This window comes from Phodopus roborovskii, unplaced genomic scaffold (assembly GCF_943737965.1).
Source record: "Phodopus roborovskii unplaced genomic scaffold, PHOROB, whole genome shotgun sequence".
Lineage (NCBI taxonomy): Eukaryota > Metazoa > Chordata > Mammalia > Rodentia > Cricetidae > Phodopus > Phodopus roborovskii.
Genome location: NW_026126549.1, coordinates 15188096 through 15213157, shown reverse-complemented (window position 1 = coordinate 15213157; position 25062 = coordinate 15188096). Strand labels below are relative to the sequence as shown.

General features: G+C 42.4%; 1 protein-coding gene across 5 annotated transcripts in view; it reads left to right on the top strand.

Annotated features, from left to right (window-relative positions):
- The window catches only part of Znf608 (zinc finger protein 608), a 137435-nt gene that overhangs the window by 30590 nt on the left and 81783 nt on the right, over positions 1-25062 (top strand). For 2 of the 5 annotated variants that reach the window (XM_051201064.1, XM_051201068.1), the window contains exons 1-2: positions 4074-4400; positions 5471-6569. In XM_051201064.1, the coding sequence (XP_051057021.1) occupies positions 5658-6569 (912 nt within the window). In that variant the 5' untranslated portion in view covers positions 4074-4400; positions 5471-5657. Of the gene's footprint in view, positions 1-1721; positions 2023-4073; positions 4401-5470; positions 6570-25062 lie in introns of those variants that run through there. The other 3 variants (XM_051201065.1, XM_051201067.1, XM_051201066.1) reach the window with 3 other exon arrangements.

The window sequence follows — 25062 nt, the reverse complement described above, 5'->3', positions numbered from 1 at the left end:
CCCCAGATTATTTGTTAATGTCCAGCTTCAATTCGAGTGAAAAGGAGTTAGGGCGAGCCACATACTCCTATAGATCACTTTGTCTGTCTTCCTCCAATAAAGGTCAGAGACTGCTGTTTGTTAATGTTTGCAACATCTAGTCTAGTTCATCTAGGGCAGTGAAACAACAAATTGGCATTTTTTAATGGACTAAATATATTAAAAACACAAACATTAGTCAATAGCCATTACTTATAACATGTAGCATAAATGTTTTTATTGATCTGCAAAGTCGCCACCAAACATTTACATCACAGCCGTCTTCTGCCAGAGGTAATTTCCTCTGTGTTCCCATTTGCCTAAGCTAAGGTACATCTAAAACTCCAATTGTCTAGTGCAAAATCCGAATAGTAAGCACTCCCTCAAACTTGGGGCTATAATAGGTTTACTTAGAATTCATAGACTGACTTTAAAATCTCCATATTGTAGCTCCTAAAATAATTGAAAATGAATAACAACACAAAATTAAAAATAAACTGTGTTCTAAAGGCTTACTTTGTAAGACTACATTAGCTTAAATATATTAACGAGTTGTTATTTCACATTAGCCTCTTGTCCTGGAAAATGAATCCCATTAACTTGCCTGCATTTGTCTCACCATAAAAGTGAGAACATTTTGTATGTTTGTGGGTTGTGGACAGAGCATTCAGAATCTCTGCCCGCGCCAGAGTTTCTGGTGGCAGAGATTTGGAAACAGGATTCTGACAGATAATTCAGATGGTTAAAAACTGGGGACAAGGGGCTGCTTAAGGGGTTAATATGCCTAGTATATGTTATCTTCCAAAAATCGATTTATTTTTCAATAAGGCTGGGCTGAGGCCTTGTTTTATATTTATTTGTCTTGTCAAGTCGCCGAAGATCAGGTGGAGAGATTTGTTGCTAATTTAAGAGGAGAGTCATTCATAAGGTTGGCTCAATGGTCGTCGGGATCCACACGTTAATGCTTGCAGAACCGAAGCCTGGAAACAAAAGAGTTACTTGCCCCCCCCCCCATTACCGCTCCCCCCTCCCGTTGATTTTTCTGAGAGAGAGACAGACAGAGAGAGAGAGAGAGAGAGAGAGAGAGAGAGAGAGAGAGAGAGAGAGAGAGAGAGAGATTGATTTTGCAGGAAGAGCAAGGTGGCGGGGGAGGGCTAAGAAGCAGAAGCTGCAGAGCTGGGCCGCCGAGTCCTTGGGACATGGAAGGGACAACAGGAAACCGCTCGGGTGGGTTTCCACCGAGCGGCGTCCCCGCTCTGCGCCGGTGGCTCAGCTGGCTTCCCTCTGCCACCGAGCGAGCACATACATTATTTCCCCCAAGATAACACAATCAAACTTGCATTTACCGACATCCTCTCTTCGCAGCCTGCTTGAGATGTGTTTTAATAAATAAGTGTTTTATGTGAATGATGTAGTAATTGAAACAGGCTCCCCATTTCCCCCCTCCCTTCGTCCTGCGGGAGGTTCCGCAACCCCAATCTGCTTCGAAAATAAAACGCTTTGTCTCCACCGCCACCCCCCCATCGCACCCCCACCCGCGCTCAGTGTGTGTTTTATACGTGTGTATATCTCAACCCCCTACAGTAGCCAAGAGAAAGCAGCTAGCCAATGAGAGAGCCCAGTTTCATAAAAGCTGCTCTCTGATTGGCTCTATGCGAAAGGGCATTGGGAACAAAGAAAAGTCCCTTTCAGGTATACAGGCTGAGAGCGCCTTTGGCTGCACTCCCCCTGTGCGTGTGTTGTGTTTCGGCTCTGATTCCACTGTTCCAGAGCAAGCTTGGTGTGTGTGTGTGCACCGGGGGGATCCCTGTGTTCTGCTTTTTGCTTTATTTTGCTGTTTTTTATTTTTATATAAAAAATACACGGGACGGTCTGTGACATTTGCTGGTCCATCTTTAATAATAAAAAAAATTGAAGAAATTATAATTTCCAAAATAAAGCGGCTGCAACCAAACACACTCAATGCAGTTAGAAGGAAAAGGTCAACTCGCTCCCATACAGACCGTAAGTACGGTTGCGTGGTGTGTCGCTATATAGCACTTTAGTGGGGTGTTCATGCAGGGGAATGTACGAGTTTTATGCATTGAAATGAGGAACTAGTTACAGGGTTTGGCTTTGCATTTAGAACAACCCAAGAAGGGTGAATTTTATTCAGTGGAGGGTGAAGCATTTGTAACTTCTTTAGACAAATTAAGCTTGACCGGGCACTTGGGCTAACTTAGAGTAAATTACCTTTTGGGCTCTAACCCAAAGGAGACTAAGAGTGATTCAGTTACACACCCTGGTCCGCCTTGTCAGTTCTATAACGCACCTTCCCCCTCCTCCCTTTTTCCTCCCGGAGCTGAGCAGACCCCCGCCCAGACCGAGGCAGGCAAATGGGAACCCGGGTAGAACAAGCCGATTTCTCTCCTGTCACATCCTCCTGCTCAGTAATTTAATAGTAAACTAGGGAATATTCATCCATTACATGTAATGGCTATAACTACCATTTTCCACCTTCTTAAAAAGAGCAGGGAGAAAAAAAAAACATCATTAAGAGAAGGGGGGAGCCCCACCCAACCCAAACAAACCCACAAATAGTAACAATGGTGTGTTTATTACAAGCCTGGGTTTGGGGGCTAGAAAATGTTTTTCTTTGTTTAATACACGAAGGGGGGGTGTCCCTAAAATCCCAGAAGCTCCGAGGTACCCTGCCCCCTCCCCCATGCGTCCGCGCCCTGGCCCTGTTGGGAAAGCCGACAAATTGGAGATCTGTTGAGGATAGGTTTATAAGGTGTTTCTTTAAAACATCTGCTTTGCTCTTGTGGCCATTACATTTCCCTCTTTCCGAACTTCCGAGATCCTAGATGGCTGAGAAATGTTTCACATTCATAACTTGTAGCTTCGCCCACTGCAGGGCGTGCTGGGGGAGGGGGGGCAGCTGGGGGGAAGGGAGAGACCTTCAGCTTTTTTTTTTTTAAAGACCAGATCAGTATTTTCTTGATACGCTTGTCACCATTTTTGTTCTCACGACAACCAATTGAGCCCTTGATCCTCACGTGATGTGAAAGGCTTGCACTGTAACAAAATCGCTCCTTTTAGATGGTTGGTGTTGCTAACGCGCCCATCCCCCCTCTCCCAGCCCCGACATTTCCAGCAAAGCGACTCTCCACTTCCAATCCATCAACAATTCATTACTGCTTTTAGCTTCCAAACGCCAGCTAATTAAAAATACTAAGCCAAGCTCTGAGGCCATCTGACTAAACACAGGAGGGGGTGGGCGAGAGGTGGAGAGAGGAGGGGGGAAAAATAGAGACGCACTGTTTGCTGCGTGTAGAGAGGGAAAAATTGTCCTGGAAAAAGGTCGCCTTAAAAAAAAAATCTTTTGACTCTAATTATCGAATTACCACATGACAGATCGGCTTGCGCGGCGGAGGATTTTAACCCCTCCTTGGGGACTATTCTAAGAACTCGGTTCTTTTTTTCTCAAAAACAACATAAAACAGGAAAACATCACATCCTTCAGGTTTCCAAGACAGCCCCTTTTAGACGCCGTTATTTTCCCCGCTCCACCGCCCCCCGCCCTGGGCGAAAGCTGCTCTAACTGGTTTATCAGCTCCCTGCATCGTCTGCTCCCTCCTCCTCCACACCTTTCTTTTTCTCCTCCAGCCCAGCTTCTCATCCCACCCTTTCTTCCTCCTTCTCCTTCCTCCTCCTCCCCCTCATCCTTTCACCCCCTCTGCAAGTTAGTTGGAGAAATCAAATGTCAGGAGGAGCGGAAAAATGCCACTTCCCGACTAACAGGCGGAATCCAGCCCAGATTTTCAGTCCTTTCTTCTTATTCTTTCTTCCCTTTCACTAATTTATCCCGATGTTAGCACATTCTGTCTCGTTACTAGAGGACGCCTGTAGGTTTGCTACATGAGATCATTAGTTACTGATCACGGTGACTCTGAAGTCTGCAACTGAAGGCGGAATCCGAAGTTCGGAAAAGTTTTTTCTCTAATCTCTCTCTGTCTCTGTCTCTCTCTCTCCCTCCTTTCCCTCCCCTCCCCCCCACTCTCTCAACACCCTATTATTCTGAATGCTTGTTAAGAGGAAAAACACCCTTCGGTGCTTGGGTTGTGAATGTGAAGCATCTCCCAGCTGCACAGTGACACGTTTTTTTTTTTTTTTTTTTTTTTAAGGAGAAAAGGACTCCAGAGCTTTTTTGCCAAAAGGGGGATGGGGAAGTGGAATTATGTTACTGAGTGATTATTTTGGCTGAGATGTGTTACTTGGTTTTTTTCTTTTTGGATCATTTGGTGTTTAAGTAAAATGAGGCACAGGCTTGTGTGCCGACTGGAGTGAGAAATACCTTTTGATTTTCGGGCCTAATTAAAAAAATGATAAAGGATTAAAAGGTAAGCATTCTCTCTCTCTCTCTGTCTTTCTCTGTGTGTTTTTATTATTTATTTTCTTGACAATCAACTGTTTAAAGGGGGCTGATCCCTTTAAAAAAAAAAAGCTGTTTTAACTGCTCTTTGTCAAACACACACTCATCTGTGGTCACTGGGGCCACGATCACTTAAAGTGTATGTCTTAATCAGTTTCCCTACAGTCAGTGGCACCATATTTTACAGGCTGAGCAGTTCTGTGACCCAGGGGTATGGCAGGATTGGCTAAATGAATTTTCCTTTTTTCCTCAAAAGGCAGATATGTAACCTTTCTTCTCACACTGTCTTTATACTGAGAGAAATTCTCTTAGGTCTGTATATATATATATATATTTCAGAAAAAATTGTATGGTTGGGGGGAGAAAGGGGAGGCATGTGTGTGTGTGTGTGTGTGTGTGTGTGTGTGTGTGTGTGTGTGAGGCGACACTGTTGAGTGGGTTTTTGTTTTGTTTTTTGTTTTTTCCCCTGTTTCTTATGGGAAACAAAACCTAGATTGCCCAGGCAATTTGTAAGAAGTATTAAAATGAGAAAGAAGGAAAACTTAGTGACATCATTTTAAACATGAGTCTCAGAGAACTTTCAAGGCCTGGCTATTTACATTGCAAGAGCCAAGACATGTTTAGGGACGTTTAACACCGTGTTTTTCTTGTCTGAGTGTCCTGGATCTTTTCCTGGGGTTGAAATATCCCATGTGCTAGGCAAAAATGTTCAACTTTTTGAAAAAAAAAAAATGCCACAAAAGTCTTTCTGTGCTTGAAGCAGATCCTTGGAGATATTTTAATGCTTTTAAAGAACTGGCTATAACCCTGTTGTTGAGAGGGAGAGAGATTTTCGTTTCAGCTTCTGTAAGATGCTAATTGTCAGGGGGTACTGTTCAAGTCTGGCTGTTTTCCTTAAAATCTGGTGATGGACTGCAGAGACAATAATGAGCCCCTTACTCTTTTTCCTTCCCTGCACTCTTTACTGATTCCCCAGTATTGTTTTTTTATTCCGGTAACACCCAGACAAGAAATATTCGATTTTCTTTCCCTCCACAGGAGATGGTGGACCTGGAGTGAAGGGTGTGAGATCTCTGGACACATTTTCAGGGCAGGAAAAAAGCAGAGGACGACTGGAAGATTTTTTTTTTTTCTTTAAGAGAAAGCCCAGCGGAGCTAAACGAATGTCCCCTCACCTTCCAAGGAAAGTTCATCCGATTTTTAATCTAGAGAGCTCATCTTCAGGATGTCCGTGAACGTTTCGACTGCAGGAAAAGGTGTGGATCCAAATACAGTTGATACTTATGACAGTGGCGATGATTGGGAAATCGGGGTTGGAAATTTAATCATTGATTTGGACGCCGATTTGGAGAAGGACAGACAGAAATTTGAGATGAATAATCCCACCAACACCAGTACCAACAACAACACTAAGGATTGTGGAGGTCCGGCCTCCAATGGGACCGGTGCTACCTCAGCCTTAGCTGATGGCCTAAAATTTGCTTCTGTTCAGCCCTCCGCTCCCCAGGGGAATTCACACAAAGAGACCAGCAAATCAAAAGTGAAAAGGGCTAAAACTTCTAAGGATGCTAATAAATCTCTGCCTTCTGCTGCCTTGTATGGAATTCCCGAGATCAGCAGCACTGGCAAGAGGCAGGAAGTCCAAGGGCGCCCTGGAGAGGCTACTGGCATGAATTCAGCGCTGGGTCAAAGTGTGAGCGGCGGCGGCGGCGGCGGCGGCAACCCAAACAGCAACGGTACCAGCACCGGGACTTCGGCTGCCACCGCGGGGGCAAGCTCTTGTGGGAAAAGCAAGGAGGAGAAGCCAGGGAAAAGCCACAGCAACCGTGGCGCCAAACGGGATAAGGATGCTGCAAGGTCCCGAAAAGACAAGCATGACCTGCTTCAGGTCCACCAGAATGGCAGCGGAGGCCAGGCCCCCTCTGGTAGTCACCTCTATGGCTTTGGGTCCAAGAGCAATGGAAGTGGTGCGAGCCCCTTCCACTGTGGGGGCGCTGGGAGTGGCAGCGTCACGGCTGCAGGGGAAGTTAGCAAAAGTGCTGCGGATTCAGCACTCATGGGAAACTCTATGTTGGTCAAGAAGGAGGAGGAGGAGGAGGAGAGCCACAGGCGAATCAAGAAACTGAAAACTGAGAAGGTAGGATAAGGTCGCCTTCTTGTGTGTCCCACTCTGTGTGCATCTGTTTGGGGATATGGGATGTGCCTCCGGGTGCTTTACACTTCCTAGTGCTTTTGGGTTCTCTGTGAGATTTCTATGACTGTCATCCTTTAAGAGTGCTATCCTGAGTGTAGTGTTTGGCTCTTGCTTTTGCAGCTTGTGGTACCAGCTTTGAAAGGTCATAGGGTGGGAGGCTCTGAGTGTCCTAAGTGCCTTTTGCCTTGTAAGGGCTCCCAGGGCAGCCAGCAAGTTGTCCATGTGCTTTGACTAGAAAACCTGGGGCTGTCCTAGCGTGACTTTCGTCCTGGTTTCTTCCCTAAGGAGAATTGTCGTCTGTGTTATTGTTAACAACGTGTTTAGGAACAGGGTTCTAGTTCCCTCTGTGGAAAAGAGTGTGAAGGATTATGCACACTCATTGTTCTGTTACTTTCCCCAGAATAGTTCTGTCAAAGGATGTGTACTCCAGGCTTGGAGTGTTGGTTACTGATTTCAGAACCGTGCAGCCAAAGCATGATGGTCTTGGTGACAGTGAGGACTCTCCCTTTGCTCTCTCACCCATTTGCAGCTAGAGTTGAGACTGCTATCACCTGGGTGTTTATTTAGTGCGCCTGGGCAGCTGGAAGCTCAGTAAGAACTGGAAAGCACACTTGGCTTGTGTTCCTGAAATGTACCTCTCTAACCAAAGGGGGCATGGTGGCTGCAGCAAAGGGGGATACTAGAAATGAGTGCTGCACTTAGCAATGCTTGCCTTAGGCCATTTGGACCCCTGCACTGCTCTTGGTCATTGTCTTAAAGTCTATGGTTAGACACTGCTGGAAAAACAGTCCCCAGTGTTACCTTGGTTAGGCATGGAGGCTTGGGTCTTGTTTGTCTGGGATGCAGTTGCTTTGGGGGTAATGTCTGGCAACAGATGGGTCTGTGTCTGCCAGGAACATTGGTTGGGAGGTGAGAGTGGTGTTTCTATGAAATTAATCTTTAGATTTATCCCACAAGTTGTAGCATGCAGATGTAGTATTTCCACCAAGTGGTTGTAGCAATGTGATTTCTTCTAAATGTGTTTATTATATGATGTGATGTAATTTTTTTTTTTTTTTTTTTTTTGCCTTTTTTTGTCTTGATCAGACTTGTGAGTGATGCTAGGAATCTCCTGGGAATTATTTCTGCATGGAATGGTTCACAGTTCTCCGATCCTTTTCATTTTCAACTTCATGTGCTCAAGATTTAAATGATAACATAGGAATAAACTTCTGATTGTAGACAGTGATGGAGGTAGAGAAAGGTGTAGACAACAAAGTCAAACTTGCAAAAGACCACTGATTACTTTTTGCGTCTAAATCCTCTTAGATAGCCTTTTACATTGATGAATTTAAATGACTTAAAAAATTATGCTCAGGTTTTGCTTCTTATAGTTTAACTGTGTGGTTTCACATGATTTCTGCTAAAAGACGTTTTGAAATCTTCTTATTACTTAGTACAGTGGGGCATTTACTTTTGTTGCCAATAGTCTTCAAATTGCAGCTCTAATCTGCTTTAACTGTCTGGATGAATTGCCCTAATCCAGTGCTCACAATGCTGTGGTTAAGGAGTCAGAGCTGTTTGATTGGATCCACTGGCTGCTGGGAATGTGGGAGGTTCTGCCCTTTTGCATTCCCCTTAGCCTTTTAATCTTCCAGCCAAATGTTCACATTCAACAATTTTGTTTAGCTGGCGATCGGAACATTTCAGGATCTCAAAGGCTGCTGTCATGGCAACTGAGATTAGTCCGTGGTGTCCGATCTCCAGTTTTTGTGTTCTTTTTCCCTTCCCAGTCACAGAGGGAAGTGGGTGAGGAGTGGAAGGGCTAAATTATTCACACACAAGCAATGCATCTTCAGGCAGAGCAATATAAATGGAATCATATGAATTCCATAAGTGAAGAGCAAACAAGTCATGGTACGGGCCAAGGTGGGGGAGGGAAGCCAGACAACACTGCCTTGCAGAAAGGAAACTGCACCAACCTCAGCCACTAGAGTTGGCTCAGAAACCCTCTTAGGGTGGTTCCCAGGGGCCTGTATCCCACAGTGTTGACCACTCTTGTCAAGATGAGGTGTTGACTTGAGATCTCAAATATAATTCCTTAAGCACTGTCCTCTCTACCTCCCAAACGACTTAGTAATATGTCCGTCCTTGGCTCCCAGAGATGACAATACCACACAGGAAAGCAAACCTAATCCCACTAACTAATGGTTCTGTCAAATGCTTTGGGAAATACTTCTCCATGGCAGAAAAAAAATGCCTGTTTAGGAAGTAAAAACTTAGTAGGACCCACTTGACTTGAAAAAACAAAAACTTCATATCTGAAGTTTTTTTGGTAACATTCTAAATGCTTTAAGTTCAGCATTGCTTGGAGAACCAGGTTATTGAAGAACAAGTGCCCCTAGGGTAAAAATGATTAACTTATGTGTGGCTCTTGTGTGTGTGTAGGGGGAACACATTAAAAACCTAAGGGCAATGTGTGTGTTGTCAGTATTTTTTTTTCCCCCCTGGTTGGAAGGTTAGACAAGATTCATAAGACTTGCTGTCATTGGTTAACTTTCACGGTGTGCTTAATGTCTATTTTTGGTCTTTTTCTTCTGTTTCTTCACTATACAGAGTCATGTAAAACATGATGAATTGGACCTTATGAAACCTAATTAAATCAGTGAGTGTTCTGGTTCCTTTATGTGGAAACCACAAGTATGTTGTAAAAGTTGACACTCCCTTAACATGAAAAAAAAATCAAAACATGCTATAATTCCAAAATGCTTGCACTATATTTCTATAGCCCATTTTGTGGTTAAGCCACCAGTGACATATCTGAGTAAGTAGATTTGATGGGTTGGTTGGCTTTTGGTTGTTAAAACCTGACTCTCCACGTCTTTCACCTTCTTTTCAAAGTATAATGGTCCTGCATTGAAACGTTTCCATATCTCCCTCCATCATCTTACAGTTTAGATTTAGTGAGAAGGAGCCATTGGGCTGAATTAAACAGTTATTGTTGAATACTGTTACATTCAATGGGGTTATTCAATCACTAAAATATCGGGAAACACACAGGGAAAAGTCCTAAAAAACAACCAATACTTAAACAGAAATAAATGAAAGGCACAGGTCAGATAGTTGTGTCTTAGGGTTCTGTGCAGTACATGTTCCAAGGAGGACTACTTCTGTAATATCAAAAACCCTTTTCATTTTCATGGGCCTCATCTTTCTAAAGATGGTGTTTATAAATGGGCCGGTCTATAACAGGACATCACTCATTCTGTTTTATTCTCCTTGTAGAAGCCTTTTTACACTTCACTAGGGAATCCTGACACATTCGCTAAGTGAGTGTGAGCAGTTTAAGAACATATTTTGATTAATGACTTTTGTGGATATGTTCCTCCCACCCCCATAATAGAGTGTCCTGTGAATTAGGGAGTGCATTTGATCTAAGTAAGGCGCAATGAAAGGGCAGGAAGGTCACTTGCTTTAATGAAACAACTGAGTTCATTGTAGTTGGACACTGCGCTGTTTTGAAAGTCACACGTGGATTTAGCTAAAGGTGGCTTTCTGTCATCACTGTTTCTCCCCCCTTTCCAATAGACACCCTGGGAGAGTGTCAGAGAGGCTGTTCAGCTGTATCTGAGAACACATGGGTCTTGGAGTATTTGTGTGGTCAGGCCCATCATTGAATTCTGAGGTTAGCATTTGAAATCTGTTAGATTTGCTGGAGGAAAAAGAAAATGTCGAAGAAGTGTGCACAGGCTGAGCTAAAGAAGGTGATGTTCAGCTACTTTAATCACTTGCCAAATAGCCTGCAATATAAACGGGAAGAAAGGCAAGAGGGAGGGCTGGTTGTCCAAATGTCCTAAGGTTGGGAATATGCTCTTCAAGTGAAATTGCTTGGGTGCAAGATGGCTTTAATTAGAATATTATAAAGACTTATTTCTTTTTCCAAGCAGCATTTTATAGTTAGTAAATGAAATGAATGCCGAAAGTGCTAAGCAGAACCCTCCCTAGCCACAGAGGTGTTCAATAACCAGATTCAAACAACATGCAAAGTACCATCTGTTCTTCGTTTCCAGCGTGAAACACGGGGATTGAATGATTGGCTGAGATTTGCCCCGATTTTGACAGTCTGTACTTTTTTTTTTTTTTTTTTTTTTTTTTTTAATTTAAGAAAGTTCACCTGGTACTTCATAGAGAGTTGAAATTGCAGTAATACAAGCACCATTGTGAAAGCACATGTTCCCACATTTCTTTTAACCAGTTCCACTTTTATTTGGAGGATTTCCAGAAGTTCAGCCATTGACCACTTTCTACAGGCCCTCACTACGAGGGGCCAGTTCTCCAAAGATCTAAATGATTCTGTCAATTTTCTTTCTGGAGGCTACGGGGGTGGGGGTGGGGAAGAGCTCCCCAGGGCTAACCCTGGTCATCACTCTTCATTAATCTAATTTTGGGTGATAGTGCCAGGGACTGGTGTTTACTATAGATAGGCCATACTCTAGCATCCTTGATAAGCAGCAACATACTCCTCTCCTTTAAGGCTAACTTTTGAGTCCTTGACTTAGACGCCAGGATTCTTGGTTCTGGGCTTAGTGGGAACCCTGGGTAAAACATTATCCGGCCTTTGTTTGAGGTCTTTTATTGAAGCTAATGACTGGGCTTGTGCCTTCCTGAGATAAATGACATTATCTCTGAGTGGGCTGACAGGAAACAGACATGTTAATGGTGAAGCTGCAGGGGAGTATCTGCTTGGGTTCTGACAAAGGAGTGGAGAAGGAACCCCTGGTTGTGGTCATTAGCACATAATGCATACTTGCTCAGTCTAAGAGGCCCTTGATAATTGGAAAGCTATTTTAGCCACAATCACTTAAATCATAAATTTGCTACTTTTAGTTCCTTTTCAGTTTTTTAAAGAGTAGCAAAGTAAAGTGTTTTTGTTTAGAAGTCTGTTGTGCTCTTTGAAGGTTGGGGCTGTTGTAATAAATGGAAGAATTTTGGGAGAACTGCAGGTTGAATCATTTGTTTTCAAAATCAGGTGGGCACCCCCTTTGTCTTTCAACATTGTTCAGCTTTCCTTCTGCATTACAGGCAAAAAAAAAAAAAAAAAAAAAAAAAAAAAGTAATCCAAAATCCAAAGCTTCCAAAGCTTCTGGGAATTCAGTTTTGTATTTGAAGATATCTCGTGGGAGGGGGATAAAAATCTCTTTTTTATAAGCTGGAAAAGAGATTTTGCTCAGTGATTTGAGTGTGATGAAACCTGCCTTTTGAAGTGTATGTTTAAAAAAGTCATGGGTATAATTGAGTTTCAATGCAATTTAAACTCTGCAGCTTGAACGAAGATAATTGCCATGTTGAACACACTCTAGAGGTGTAGAAGAGGTGGAGGGATCATGCTCTTCTATTCTTTAATATTAAGCATTGGGAAGTTTGTCATAGTAATTACTGTAGCACAACATAGTTTTGATTACGGAGCTCTCAACTTGCCAGTGATCTGAACATCAAGGGTTTTGCTTGAATACTAAACAGTTTATTTCTAAGTTACCTGGATAGCATTCTCCTGTCATGTAGAAGCCAGAACTAAGGAAACATTGGATTACCCTTGGCAGCAACATCACAGTGAGAATATTACTTCTTTATTAGGATTGTTACCAGCAAGTAATACATGCCTGATGCCTGAGTCATTGACTATGGTAGGGACAGGAAACAGGTGAAACATTTGCTTCTGTAATGTTTTAGGTGATCACCAGGTAAGGATCACATTGGAGCCCTGTAAGGGGTCTTTCATAGAGGTCTGTGAGTCTAAATGATGTGATTGCATATATAGAGATTGCTTTGATAGTCTAAGATGATGTGAGCTTTATTCTTAAAATGCAAAACAGACAAAAAAACAACAATCAGAAATCAAAACCCCCAAAATTTTGAGATGGTTCAAAGGATGAAGGCACTTGCCATAAAGTCTAACGACTTGGGTATTTCCCTTGGAATCCACATTGTGGAAGGAGGGAATTGACTCTTGTGATTTGTCCTCTGACCCTTTTCATGTGACCTCTCCAGGGGCACCCATGAATGAATGAATGAATGAATGAAATTAAAAAACAACATCACCACTGATTTTGCATTTCATTCTGCTCCAGAGAAAGGAGGCCTCTCCTTCCTTCCGTGTCCAGTTCTGTCTCTCCACTAAAATTTCACCACTGCCTGCTTGCTTCCTGTTACAAGTACTTCCTAATTCCAGCTAGAGGTTTTGGCAACTGGAACAAAGCCATTGCAAGGAACTAAAGGTTGTTAAACCCCCTTTAGCTGGCTGACCAGCAGTTGTGCTGTTTGTAACTGTTGCGCTGCAGGTTCTGAAAGCTGTATGTTACAGGTCTGCTGACTTTTACTTAGAAACACATAGTATAGAAGAGATTATGGATTTTGCTTCAAGAACTGAAGCAATCACAAAGCAAATACTTGTGTTTGGTAGGCCAAGGGGCCTTAAACTACCTTTCGGGATCTCATCTGATATTCAGGAGTTTTTACCCAAACCCAGGCAAGTTAAAGGAACATTTAAAGTCTACATGTAACGGTAATGGAGAATGCAGCCGTTAGGGTGTTCTGACAAGCTAGTGTGTTAGGACAAGTAGATTTGAAGTGGTGAATGGACATTACTGTGAACTTTTTTGAAATCACTCCTTCTTTCCCGTCTCACCCCAACATAGTCTGATTATTATTCGCCTTTCTTCCTCCTAGAACTCTTCAGTGTCAGTTAGTACCTTTAGAAAAATGTACTGGGGTGGGGGTAGGGGAAGGTGTGTTTAGGCATATTCCAATAATGCCATATGACTGTAGGCTTCACAGTTTAGGAGTAAACAAAATATATTGGCCATGTTTTGTGCTGTTTATAATGATTTTAGAAAGCACATATTTATGGTTGAGAATGGGTTTATTATGTTAACCAGAGAGCAGATGGCATGGTGCCACAGACGTATAATTTTACTTAAAGGGACTTTCAAGGTTTTGATGTGTTTTCTTTTCCTCTTATTTCCCTGATGGCTTCTTTTTTATTGAAGGGTAACTTAAGGAGACCTGGTAGCAATTTTACTGCCTTCCCTTGACAGTTTGAAATAATAGCCTGGTCTTTGGTTATACCGATCTTCTACCAGTGAGCTTGATTCTGGTTTCTGTCATATGGCTGTGTGTGTGTGTGTGTGTGTGTGTGTGTGTGTGTGTGTAAGTAAAGTGTTTGTAATATGTTTTAAGAAATGGACTCTTTTATACGCGTCATTTAGCAACAGACGACAAAGTTCCAGTTGGTCACACTTTTGTAAACTCCAGGAAGTTACTGTTCACTCTTTTGATGAAAGAAAAATCCTGGTTTGGTAGGAAAGTCTGCCTGCCTCTGGCTGGCTGAACATCAGGTCCAAGTTGTTCCTTGTTAGCTTAGCAACCTGTGTTGGAGGGGTAAGTTACTGCCTCATCACACTTTTGAATTCCGCTAGCAAAGAAAAAAAATCACCGTTTATGTTCCTGGGTATTACAGTTTAGCTCATTCTTCACTTAAAATAAGAGGGGAACTTGGAGACTATTCCTCCTCCTCCCCCCTCCTTTCCTTTCTCAGACTGTTCTTAGCCAGACCAGCTTACTTTTGAATTTCCTGTCATCTCCTTCACTGACTTTATGAATAGCTCATATTAAAAACAATAATGTTTGACTTGGAAGGACTGAAACCTTGGCTTTTCATTCTTCGCAGAGAACTGTTTATTTGCATGTGGCTCACCACAGTACATGGATAATGCTATCAAATCTGGGCTTTATTATGGGTTCATGATTAGCAGAATGGCACTTGGTTCTGTGTTCCCAGGTTCCAGTTCTTTTGTGATGGAAATGAAATTAGGACTGAATCTAGGAAGCAAAGGGAAAAATGGGCAACAACAAATAGAACCTGACCTTTGACCTAGTTCAAAAGTAAGTGGTGATTAAAAAAAAAATCCTTGTGAGAGAAACAGAGTAGTCCATTTTAACTCGGCGTGAAGCTGTGTGGAAGTTGGGCAGAGCACTGATGAATGGTGGACACCCGGTCAACAAGGCAGACGGCATTGCCTGACATCTTGGTAACTGATCGAGAAGCGCTGACATTACCAAATCTGTCAACTGCTGGAAGGTGCAATCTCAGTTAAGTCCCCCATGTGTGCTGCCGCCGCCCAAAGGGAGGAACATGATGTCAGAAGGGAGCAACTGGTCTCCCTCCACCCACTGCATCCAGTTCCATTTGGGCAATTGTCTCCATTTACATTCCTTGCCCAAATCCTCCCCCAGCCTTTCCCGTGAGGGAGCCGCAGACGCCAGATACTGAAGTCGAAAGCCAGCAGCTGTTTCCATTACTTCATGGCTCTATGAACCTTCACAAGCTGCTTCCCCTTTTCCTCCCTTCCCCCACCCACAAAGAAAGGCCCTCTCCCTTGGACCTTGGGCATCCACCCTGGTGTCATTGTGAAGGTCCCTTTATTTTGAGTGTGAGAGGGGACCAGATACTGACTTGCCTGGTTCCCTAGGGGCGTGGTCTGGGCTTTCAGAGGTCGCTCTGCGCGCTCCTGGACTGCGGGGACGCGCCCTCCTTGCAGCCAGGGACCCGTTTATGGCCCTGAGTGCAGTAAATCTGTCAGCTCTTCGGGACGCCTTCACCTCTTTCTTCATTTACTCCAGCTTCTAGTTTGACAACGTTCCCCTGAGGCGGAATTCTAATCTGCTTCCAATTAGTTGTAAAATGTGACTGAAATTTCCACATCATGATTGCTGTTTTACTTACACGCACACATCTAGAAACAAATTAATGCCCTTCAATATCATTTATTTATTTATTTATTTATTTATTTAGCCCTTGGATTTACTCGAAGAGGAAGTGTTCCTGACTATTAGGAATGACTTCCAGGTGTCACATCTCCCACTTCTCCACTCTCATGGAATATAGTAAACCAAGAGAAGACCTTTGGATAGGGTTCCTACTCCTGCAACCATCTTTTAAGATTTCCCAGAATGTATTGCATATGTTTAAGTGTTACAAAAAAAAATTGTAGAATTTCTAAAATAAACAAAACAGGATATTTGGCTAAGGAGGGGGCCCTTGTGGAGTGTTTTAATAGAGCACAAATACAAATTTACTACTAAATATAGCACAGCTATATTTGGCCCAGACACAGTTACAGGCTACATTTTAAAATTCTTTCATTTTAGGGCCAAAAGCTGTAACCCCAGATAGAAGAATTGGATCATCACTTGGTTTGATAAATAGGACTGCATTAATGATGTCATTGTAGTTGCTAAGAAGTACCCTAAATTGTGTTCAAGTCCTTCGAGCACAACCTCTTGGGGCTGTTGGTGCCCTTGTATTGCCATTGCTGGAGTGTCCCCAACCCTCATACAGAAGAAATGCACATCTATGAGAAAGGACTGGGTTCTGGCTTTTAGGTTGGTTCTACCATGGGAGAAGTTTTTACACAACAATGTTCATTACTCTAGTTCCTCCTTTTCAATGAGTTTTCACAGAGTTGTTGGTCCACCTGGAGTTGTTGGTCCACCTGATTGGTGTGAATATTGGAAGTGTTTAAATCTTGGCCAAGAAAGAAAAGTTAAGAATGCTATTTCATTACATCCCTTGGAGGTTTCCAAATACTGTACTGGAGGATTTTAGTACACATGGCAATGGACCTGTGTCTTATCTGTGGTGGAGAGGTGGTACACCTGCCATTAAAGGATGTAAACAGCATAATTTATTGGCACATTTTATAGGAGAGTTCCGTCCTCAAGCATCTTGGCAGATTGATACCAACAACAGTAATGGGCTTTAAAGAGGTGTGAAGGTTTTTATTGATGGTAAAGTGGTTATGTTGATCCCGGCATTCAGTCTCTAAGTAACACTTTCACGTGTAAATGGATGCACCCATTGTCTTTTCAAGGTCATTGTCATAAAATAGTAAAAGCCCCAGGTTGAATGATTTTTTTTTCCACTTTCCTTTCTATGTGCAATTTTCAGTCTCTGTAATCAAGAAGGAGGAATGTTTACTTCACTGCCTTTACACAGGTCTTACTTTACATTATTAGTTATATATGGAATAAATTACTTAGATGATTTTATAAAAATTAATTATTATCTATGAAATATAAATTACTCAAATGATTTCTACAAAAGTCCTTTATTTAAATTATATGCAAACTCCATAAAAGCAATAGGCAAGTCTTTTGTATGGCTTCTTTTCTTCTCCCTTAATGTCTGGTAGCAAAAAAAGGAAAACAGGCAGGTTGAAATCCCTAAAATTGTAAAACATGGGCTGCTTAGATTGTGGAGACCTCCTATTGTAAAAAGCACTTCGAAACCTCACAATAGGCATGGCTGTGGTAGCCCTTCCACTAAGGGATTCACTAATTACCCCTTAATGAGGTCAATCTGCCCCAGTCTTTCTCCCTATCTTGGGAGGAAAAGCACACAGGACAGTTGGATTTCAAGTGGATCTTGCTGTATTTGCAACTTAGCATAACTTCTTTGAAGGCCCCCAGGGTGCTTAATTGGGGCCTGGCATTTGTATTGCGGGTGGGGTGCTGCTGCACACAGCTACTCATTGTGTGTTTGGAAGCCACTGTGCATCTTGGAAACATTACATGCTTTTGTTGATGGTGCATAGTTTTCTAAACTCGGAATGAGCTTATTCCCTTTTAACCGTTGGGAGAGCAAAATAATGGACCAACCTAGAAGTTTCTGGGGCTGGGCATCAGCCAAGCTGTTGAACAACAACAACAAAAAAGGACTGATGAAGGCTTGAATTGCAGAGCAAACCATTTGTTTACACACTAAGACCTACTCCTCACTATGGACTTAGTAGGTGACAAAATAAGGCTGTAAACTAGAGGTTGAACGCACTGGGTTGTGTTTTGTGATCATGCTGAAGTGTTCTTCCCAGGTCCCTTCTTTGAATGTAAAGGAGGCAAAAGAAGGAATTATTTAATTATTTACTGGGAAGACTGTTGGCCAGGAACATGTCTAAAACTATTAAGAAATGAGGTAGGAGCTGGGAAGGCAGGTAGGTGGTTATTGCTTCCTTGCCTGGTCAAGATGTTAAAACCCAAAGATTCTTGTAGCTGAGAGGAGGGTTTGAGGACCCCTGCTGAGTTTCATTTTCTATTTTGTTGAGATGGTGGTGGAGAGGTCCAAGCAGGGAGATGGATGTGGTGGAAAGTCAAGAAAGGTTTGTGCAAGAAGATGGGTAATGAAGGGCCCTTGGTCTTTCTCAACACATTCTCCAGAATTGCTGGGACATTTGTTAGAAATATCCCCTATTTCATTGAGTAGCAGCATGGTTCTGAATAGAAAGGGACTCTCCAGGAAGGCAGTGAAGTGGCTTAGCAATCAAGGGGCCAAAGAGCTGTTGTCTGGAATCTGATGCTAGAGTGATTCTCTTTTAGAAAATGACAGATGAACTTTTCTTGGTACAGTAGAATACCAGAAACAATGGCCTTTGTTCTCTTAGTAGCTGGGGTTCAGCCTTCTAATCTTTTGGATAAAAAGCTTTGGGGATGTCTCCAGTAAACTACTATTTTCCGGAAGTGTCCGTCTAAACACTTCCTCATTCACTACTTACGTTTTTACATCAATCTTGTGAGTGCAACCCTTTATTTCAAACTGCTCTTTTGTCTACAAACTGTCACACTTTCTGATAACTCCAGATCCAAATATTTTTACAGCCTCTGATCTGTCTGACCACAATCAAAGCCATCCCATTGGAACATTAAAACCATTTGTTCCCTACTCCATGAGTTCTTTAATCGTTTATATGCATGGGGGTTTGGGCTGCAATTGCGTCTGTGCACCACATGCAGACATAGTGCCCAGAGGCACCAGAAGAGGACATTCAATGACCCGGAACGGGAGTTAGGGATGCTTGTGATTTATTTATTTATTTATTTATTTATTTAGAGACAGGGCTTATCTGTGTAGCCCTGACTGTCCTGGAACTCACTCTGTAGACCAGGCTGGCCTGGAACACACAGAGATCCACCTGCCTCTGCCTTCCAAGTGCTGGGATTAAGACATGAGCCACCACCTCCCAGCAAGTTGCCACCTTCTACTTAAGTATTCAGTTTGCCAGGCCTTCTATTCAAGTATTCAGGGCTTCTATCTACTCAAGTATTCAGTTTGCATTCACAGATTGGATAAAGAATGGGCAAAGGTGGGTGCTGAGCTTTTTGCCCCCATAACTTAATATGAGAGTTCCTTTCTGGCCTTACTGGTCCCATTTAGCCTGTTTCACACGCTATTTTGATGGATCCTTTTCGTTCCCAGTATAAAATGTGTATGGGGGAGGAAGTTATTCTGAGATGCTCTGAAAATGATTTTTATAAATCTGCTTACACCAAGTCTAATACTTTCTATCTTAGCTTATATTAAAGGCTTAAGGTGAGCTCTGAAAGACTACCACGTGAATCCGTCAGCTTGCTGCAAGATTGCGTACATTATTTCCTGCTACCAACCAATCTTTTCCATGGCCCGGAGCTAGTGTAGCCACAGTTAGTTCCAGAGGCTAATCCTGCCTGGTCTTAGAGTGACAGGAATTCTTACTAACTGCAGTTATGTACCAGTGATCGGATGACAACACGAGATCATTTGTCTAAACACCTTGAGTGTCTGACAGTTGTGGTAAACACTAAAAACAGCAGGCTTTTATACTTGAACTGTTCATTTAGTCCACATCCTTTCTATGGCACAGCATTGAACATACAGATTCCTTGAAGTAGATTTTATAAAAGGATTTATTTATTAAAATTGTGGTGTGTGTGTGTGTGTGTGTGTGTGTGTGTGTTTTCCCGTGGAGGCCAGAGGCATTGGATCTTCTCCCCTGGAGCTGGAATTACAGCAGTTGTGAGCAACTTGGCATGGGTGCTGGAAGCTGAACATAAATCCTCTAGGTATAGGGTTTTTTTTTTTTTTTTTAACTGTCAAGCCATTTCCCCAGCCTCTGAAGTTGCCTTTTAGTCTGGTGAGTGGCTTGGCACTACACACCAGTAGAAGGTGAGAGTCAAGTGGTGGTAAAGAACTAGGTGATGATTTCTCTTTTGTCTCTGTGAATTCTAAAAGGTTTCTGGAGTCTTCCTCAGTTGGAGTTTGTTGTTGCTTGTTTTAGGGTGTAAAGAATGAAACTAACTGGATAAATAATTCTGTGCAGTGAGGTATGGTTGCCTCCATGTTGTTTGAGCCTGAATGTGCGTGCATAATTGGAGAGATTATTGGAGAGAGAGTGTTTTGCTGTGGTAGATGTGGTTTAAATCCTAGCGCTGAGCATAGCATTTAGTTTCTCAGCTTACCCACAAAATCTGTGACTCATTTAGTGAATGTGAAGATTTTTATCCAGATGGTTAGGTTTAATTGTAAAAACTGGAAAGATTTCAGAGTACCCTTTGGGGGAGTGTGGGAAACGAGTAAACAACAAAAAAGAATTGGGAGTAACCATAAATCACTAAATATAGTGTATATGTACACTTTGTATTTATAAACACACACTCATATAGACTTAAACACACACATATATGTAGACGCAGGCAGGGTAAAGCTTAAAGGAGAGATTACAGCAGCACAAAGGGTCAGGATGTAGAAGAGTAGTGATTCCAGTATAGTCTGATCCTAGTATTAGTTTATCCTTCCCTAAGCTCAGAGCAAGTTTCCTCACAAGGGTGACAAGGTCCCACTTCCTTATCACTAGGGACTCTTAGTTAAGGTCATTGGTTTTTAAGTCATTAGACATTAATGTTGATTGTACTCTTACCCAGGACTTGGCATAGAAGCCTGGGTCTGCATGTTCCACAGACACTGCCACTGTGTAGCCCAGAGATGTAGGAAGTTTGACCTGAGCATCCATTTCTTCTTCACAATTCTTGCATATGACAGTCATGCCAGCATGAGTAAAATAGTCTGTGAGGATACTTTCAAAGCTACTCATGACCTCCTCTGTCCCATCACTTCTTAATACCGATGGGCACTGACTTTATAGACATTGGCTCTCTCATGCTTTGTAGCCAGGGTACGGATGACCTAATTCTTGACTTCACAAATTATCTTTCTTTTCCCCAGTAAATTTTGTTTGAAGTTGGTAGGCTAATAGACTCTATACCAAACTCTTTTTGTATTACCTAGATTTATAGGGAGAGAAAGAAATGATGCACCAATGGCTTCAGGAAATAGCCAGACAGAAGGGGAGTCTGTGTGGCAATTGACTATGTTTGTTTTGTTTGAGTAAAGTGGACATGGGCTGTGGAAAATTGTCTGTCAGGAAGCAACACAGGTACATTTCTTGCACAGGAATAAAAATGTACCAGACATCAGGAAGTGTAAAGGAGTGTGCTCAGAGAGCTAAATCAATGTGTTATACCTACCATATACCAATTGCTTTCATAGCTGATGATAGCATCTTTACAACAGCCCAAGGAATGAGACCCGTGTTGTTTTGCATGAAAGGAAGATTAAAACAAAAGAAGACAAGAAAGAGGCTGGTCATGCTGGCATGGTGATTTTCAGGTTATGAAAAGACATGTATGTATAGGAGGAGTCAGGCAAGTGCTTCCTGTGTGGGAGTAAGTTGAAGTCTGCCAGGCTGTTACACCCATGACATTGAAGAGCAGGGTTAGCTGAAGGTTCTCTGCCTCAACTTGGAAGTGATCTTTGTTTTGCTCTCCTTGGCTAAATTTCTGCACAAATATCTTTCTCCATCTTCTGATAGGCTCCTATCTGTGCATAGTCTGATTTTTCTCCCTCTGTTTATCAAGAGTTTTGACCTCTGTTAGCAATCCCTTGGATGGCTCCTAATAGTGATTTTGAGCTAGTTCTCTCTCCATGGTGAATAGACTGATAAAGGCCAGGATATAATGAGGCTCAAATGTGGGGATGATCTGGTAGGAAGACAGGCTGGAGGGTGTGGTCGCTGTCTTCTGTAACACCCTTTGAGGAGTCCTCTTTTCTTCCTATGAGTCAGGCTGATTTTACAATCAGCTCTGGGTTTTTTTGTTTTGTTTTGTTTTTCTGGCCCCCTCTCTTTCTTATTACTTTTTCCTTCCCCCCAACCTAGGGCCTCATTCATACTAGGAAATGCTTTGTCACTGAGCCACATCCCTTATCCTTTTTGGTAGAGATTTATTTTTATATAGCATTACATATGAAAGTGATAAGATTGAAGAAGAATGTGACATTTCCCCCTCCTGAACTTTAAAACCTTTTATAACTTAATGTAGAGAGTATGATTTAAAAAGAGATCCAGTAAGCATGTACTGTCCTGAGGATGGACACTTTCATTCATGTGTATTATGAGACAACTTGAGAGTGGTATTTATGCTGTTTATTTATATGTTTTGAATTTCGTGTGTGTGTGTGTGTGTGTGTGTGTGTGTGTGTGTGTGTGCGCGCGCGTGCGCGGGTGCTGTGGTTTCTAGTAATTATTGCAGTTTTCTTATGAACCTGGTACGTTAATTCCAGGAATGGAAATAAGAATAGTGTACATTACTGATGGGGTGAGGATTACCTTATACAGTTCAGGCTTCAGGAGTCCCAAGGACACAGTGGGTTGTAAGGAAACAGGATTTCTGCAAGTAGTGGTACATTTTATTTCATCCCAAGTCTTGATTTGGGCAATGGGAGTTAGGGTTGATAGAGCACACGGCTGCATTTTTTTTTTCTGTTAGAAGTTCTGGACTATTATAAGACACATTGTTGTGGAATATTAGTTGAAGATGTGTTACATTTGTTTAATTGTGGAACACTTGTTTAATGATGCCAGGATGTGTTGCATTCTTTTGTGTTGCATTTGTTTAACTCTGTGAAGCCATGTTACTGTGCCTGTCTAAAATACCTGATTGGTTTAATTTAAAAGGCAGGAGAAAGGATAGGCAGAAATGGCAGGCAAAGAGAATAAACAGGAGGAGAGGTCTGGGAAGAGAAGATGGAGGATCTAGAGAAGAAGGAGATGAGAACTCCAGGGGTTAGCCACCCAGCTACACAGCAAGCTATGGAGTAAGAAGGAAAGAGAGGTATACAGAGTAGATAAAGATAAAAGCCCAGAGGCAAAAGATAGATGGGATATTTTAAGCTAAGAAAAGTTGGCAAGAAATAAGCCAAGGCTGGGCATTCATGAGAAAAAATAAGCCTCCATGTGATTGATTATTTGGGAGTTGGGTGGGCCCCCCCCTGCCAAAAAAAAAAAAAAAAAAAAAAAAAAAAGAGCCAAAAGAGTAAAACATAACAACCAACCACAGCACAGTGGAAAAGAGGGTTTCTGGGAAAATGTTGATTCGTCCCGCTGGTGAACTACTGAATGTTTCTTTAAGGCTTTCAGTGGCAGGGAGTTGCTCTAATGGGAGAGGTTGAATCTCAGAGGCCGAGGTAGCCACCCTTAGAAGTTGAAGTCGTATTGCAGGATAAAGAGCCCTGTCAAGTCTACGCTTGGAATGGGAGAAGAGCAGTTGGAGTCTAAAGAGCTGCACCAGCAGATTCAGCAAGTGATGCTGACTTGAGGGGGCTTGAGCTTGGAATATGGATTGATTGGACTGGATGCAAGCACTGTTTTTTTGGATGTACTTCCCAGCCTTTGTCTTGGCTGACTGCACATGCTGTTAAATCCCCTCAGATAACACACAAGGCATGTGTTCAACACAGACCGTGTCCAGATTGGATTGGGACCTGAGCCTAGCCCGGTCATGCAGGGCCATGTAGGCCATGGTTAAGGAGTTCCCATTCTAGTTAGAATAAAATGAGATTCCAAATTTTAAGCAAGGGAATAACATTACTTAGTATTTTTTTTAAACTTCCTTCAGATTGCTGTTCAGTGTGGGGAACTGATCGCCAGAGGTGCAGTGAAATTGGTTACAGGACTTTTTCAGAAGCCTCCATGAGATACAGTAGATGTCTTTGTTAGTTATAGAGTTTGGTCGAAAGCAATCATGTTGTCCAAAGGTAAGGAGTTGTGACATAGTGAAAGTTAAGGACAACAACTGGTTGGGGGTGAGAATAGAGTCAGTGGAATCAAGAGTTAAGAGTAGCTTTTAAAACGCTGTTTCAGTTTTTGAAACAGGATATCATGTATTCCTGACTGGCTTCAATAAACAGCTGAGGATGATTTTGAACCTCTGAACATCCTGCCTCTACCCTCTGAGAATTGTCAGTATGGGCATACAACAGTGAACTCAACTATGCCTGTGACGTTCATTTGTTCAATTAGATGGTTAGGGTTGGCACAGACTAGGATGAATTTGAACAAGTTGACTTGGAAGTTGGTGAGCTGTGAGACATCACCCAGGGAGTGAGTTGAGTGTCCTTAGGAAAGACAGAGACCAGAGCTGAGCCATGGAGTATTAAGAGGAGCCAGGGGCACATGTGCTGTGGAAGAGGAAACCCCATGCAATCTGGTGTTTCTGGAAAGCAAGTTTAGAAATTCCATCCAGGTGGCTCTGATCATCTGTGCCAAATGCTGCCAAGAACTCAGGTTAAGATGAGATGCAGAACCTAGCTGCTAAACTCAACAATTGTAGTCTTTACTGAAACACAGGAGCAGGGAAACATGAAACGTCATTGACAGACTTAGGTTATTATTATTATTTGGTTCTTTTCAAGACAGGGTTTCTCTGTGTAGCATTGGAGCCTGTCCTGTCACTCACTCTGCAGACCAGGTTGGCCTCGAACTCAGATCTACCTGCCTCTGCCTCCTGAGTGCTGGGATTTAAAGTCATGCACCACCACTGCCTACAGACAGGTTATGTTATAGATGGTGGAGGGAAAAGCCAGATTATATCAATACTTTTTAAATGGATTAACATAAGGACAGAAATATTAATCTAAATATTTGTTATTTACCAAGGAGGGGCTACAGCTGTGGATGTAGTTCAGTTTGTACAAAGCCCCGAGAGTGATCCACAGTGCCTTCCTTAGCTGTAAAGCAAGTTCAAGGACAGCCTAGGATACATGAGACCCTGTCTTAAACAGGGGCAGAAAAAATAAACATATATCATTTTCAAAACGTAAGAAACTTTTAATAGTGTGTTTGTGTGCTCCTGTGGATTTGGGTGGGGTGGGGTGGAGATATAATTATACTAGAGCAAAGGCAATAAATGTTCTTTAATAGGCATGAAGGTCAGGGTAGGGAGCTTGGGTACCTAGGGACTGCCTTGAATGTTTGTAGTTGAACAAGTCCTCTATTGTAGCATGAAAGATGGAGTATGTTCACACACACAGAGGGTTGATAGAATTTGTGGCTAAAAAACAAAACAACCCCTTCCGATTAAAGCAACAGCAACATGTACAGAGTTTTGCTGGTGACTGCATAGGCCTTGTACATGCTAAGCATGCTGGGGAACTACGCCCCTGGCCAGGAAGATTTTATTTTTTTACCATCTGTGCCAGTTGTTACAGTGTTAAGGGACTTAGACATTTATTTAATAGAGATGTTGTAGACAACAG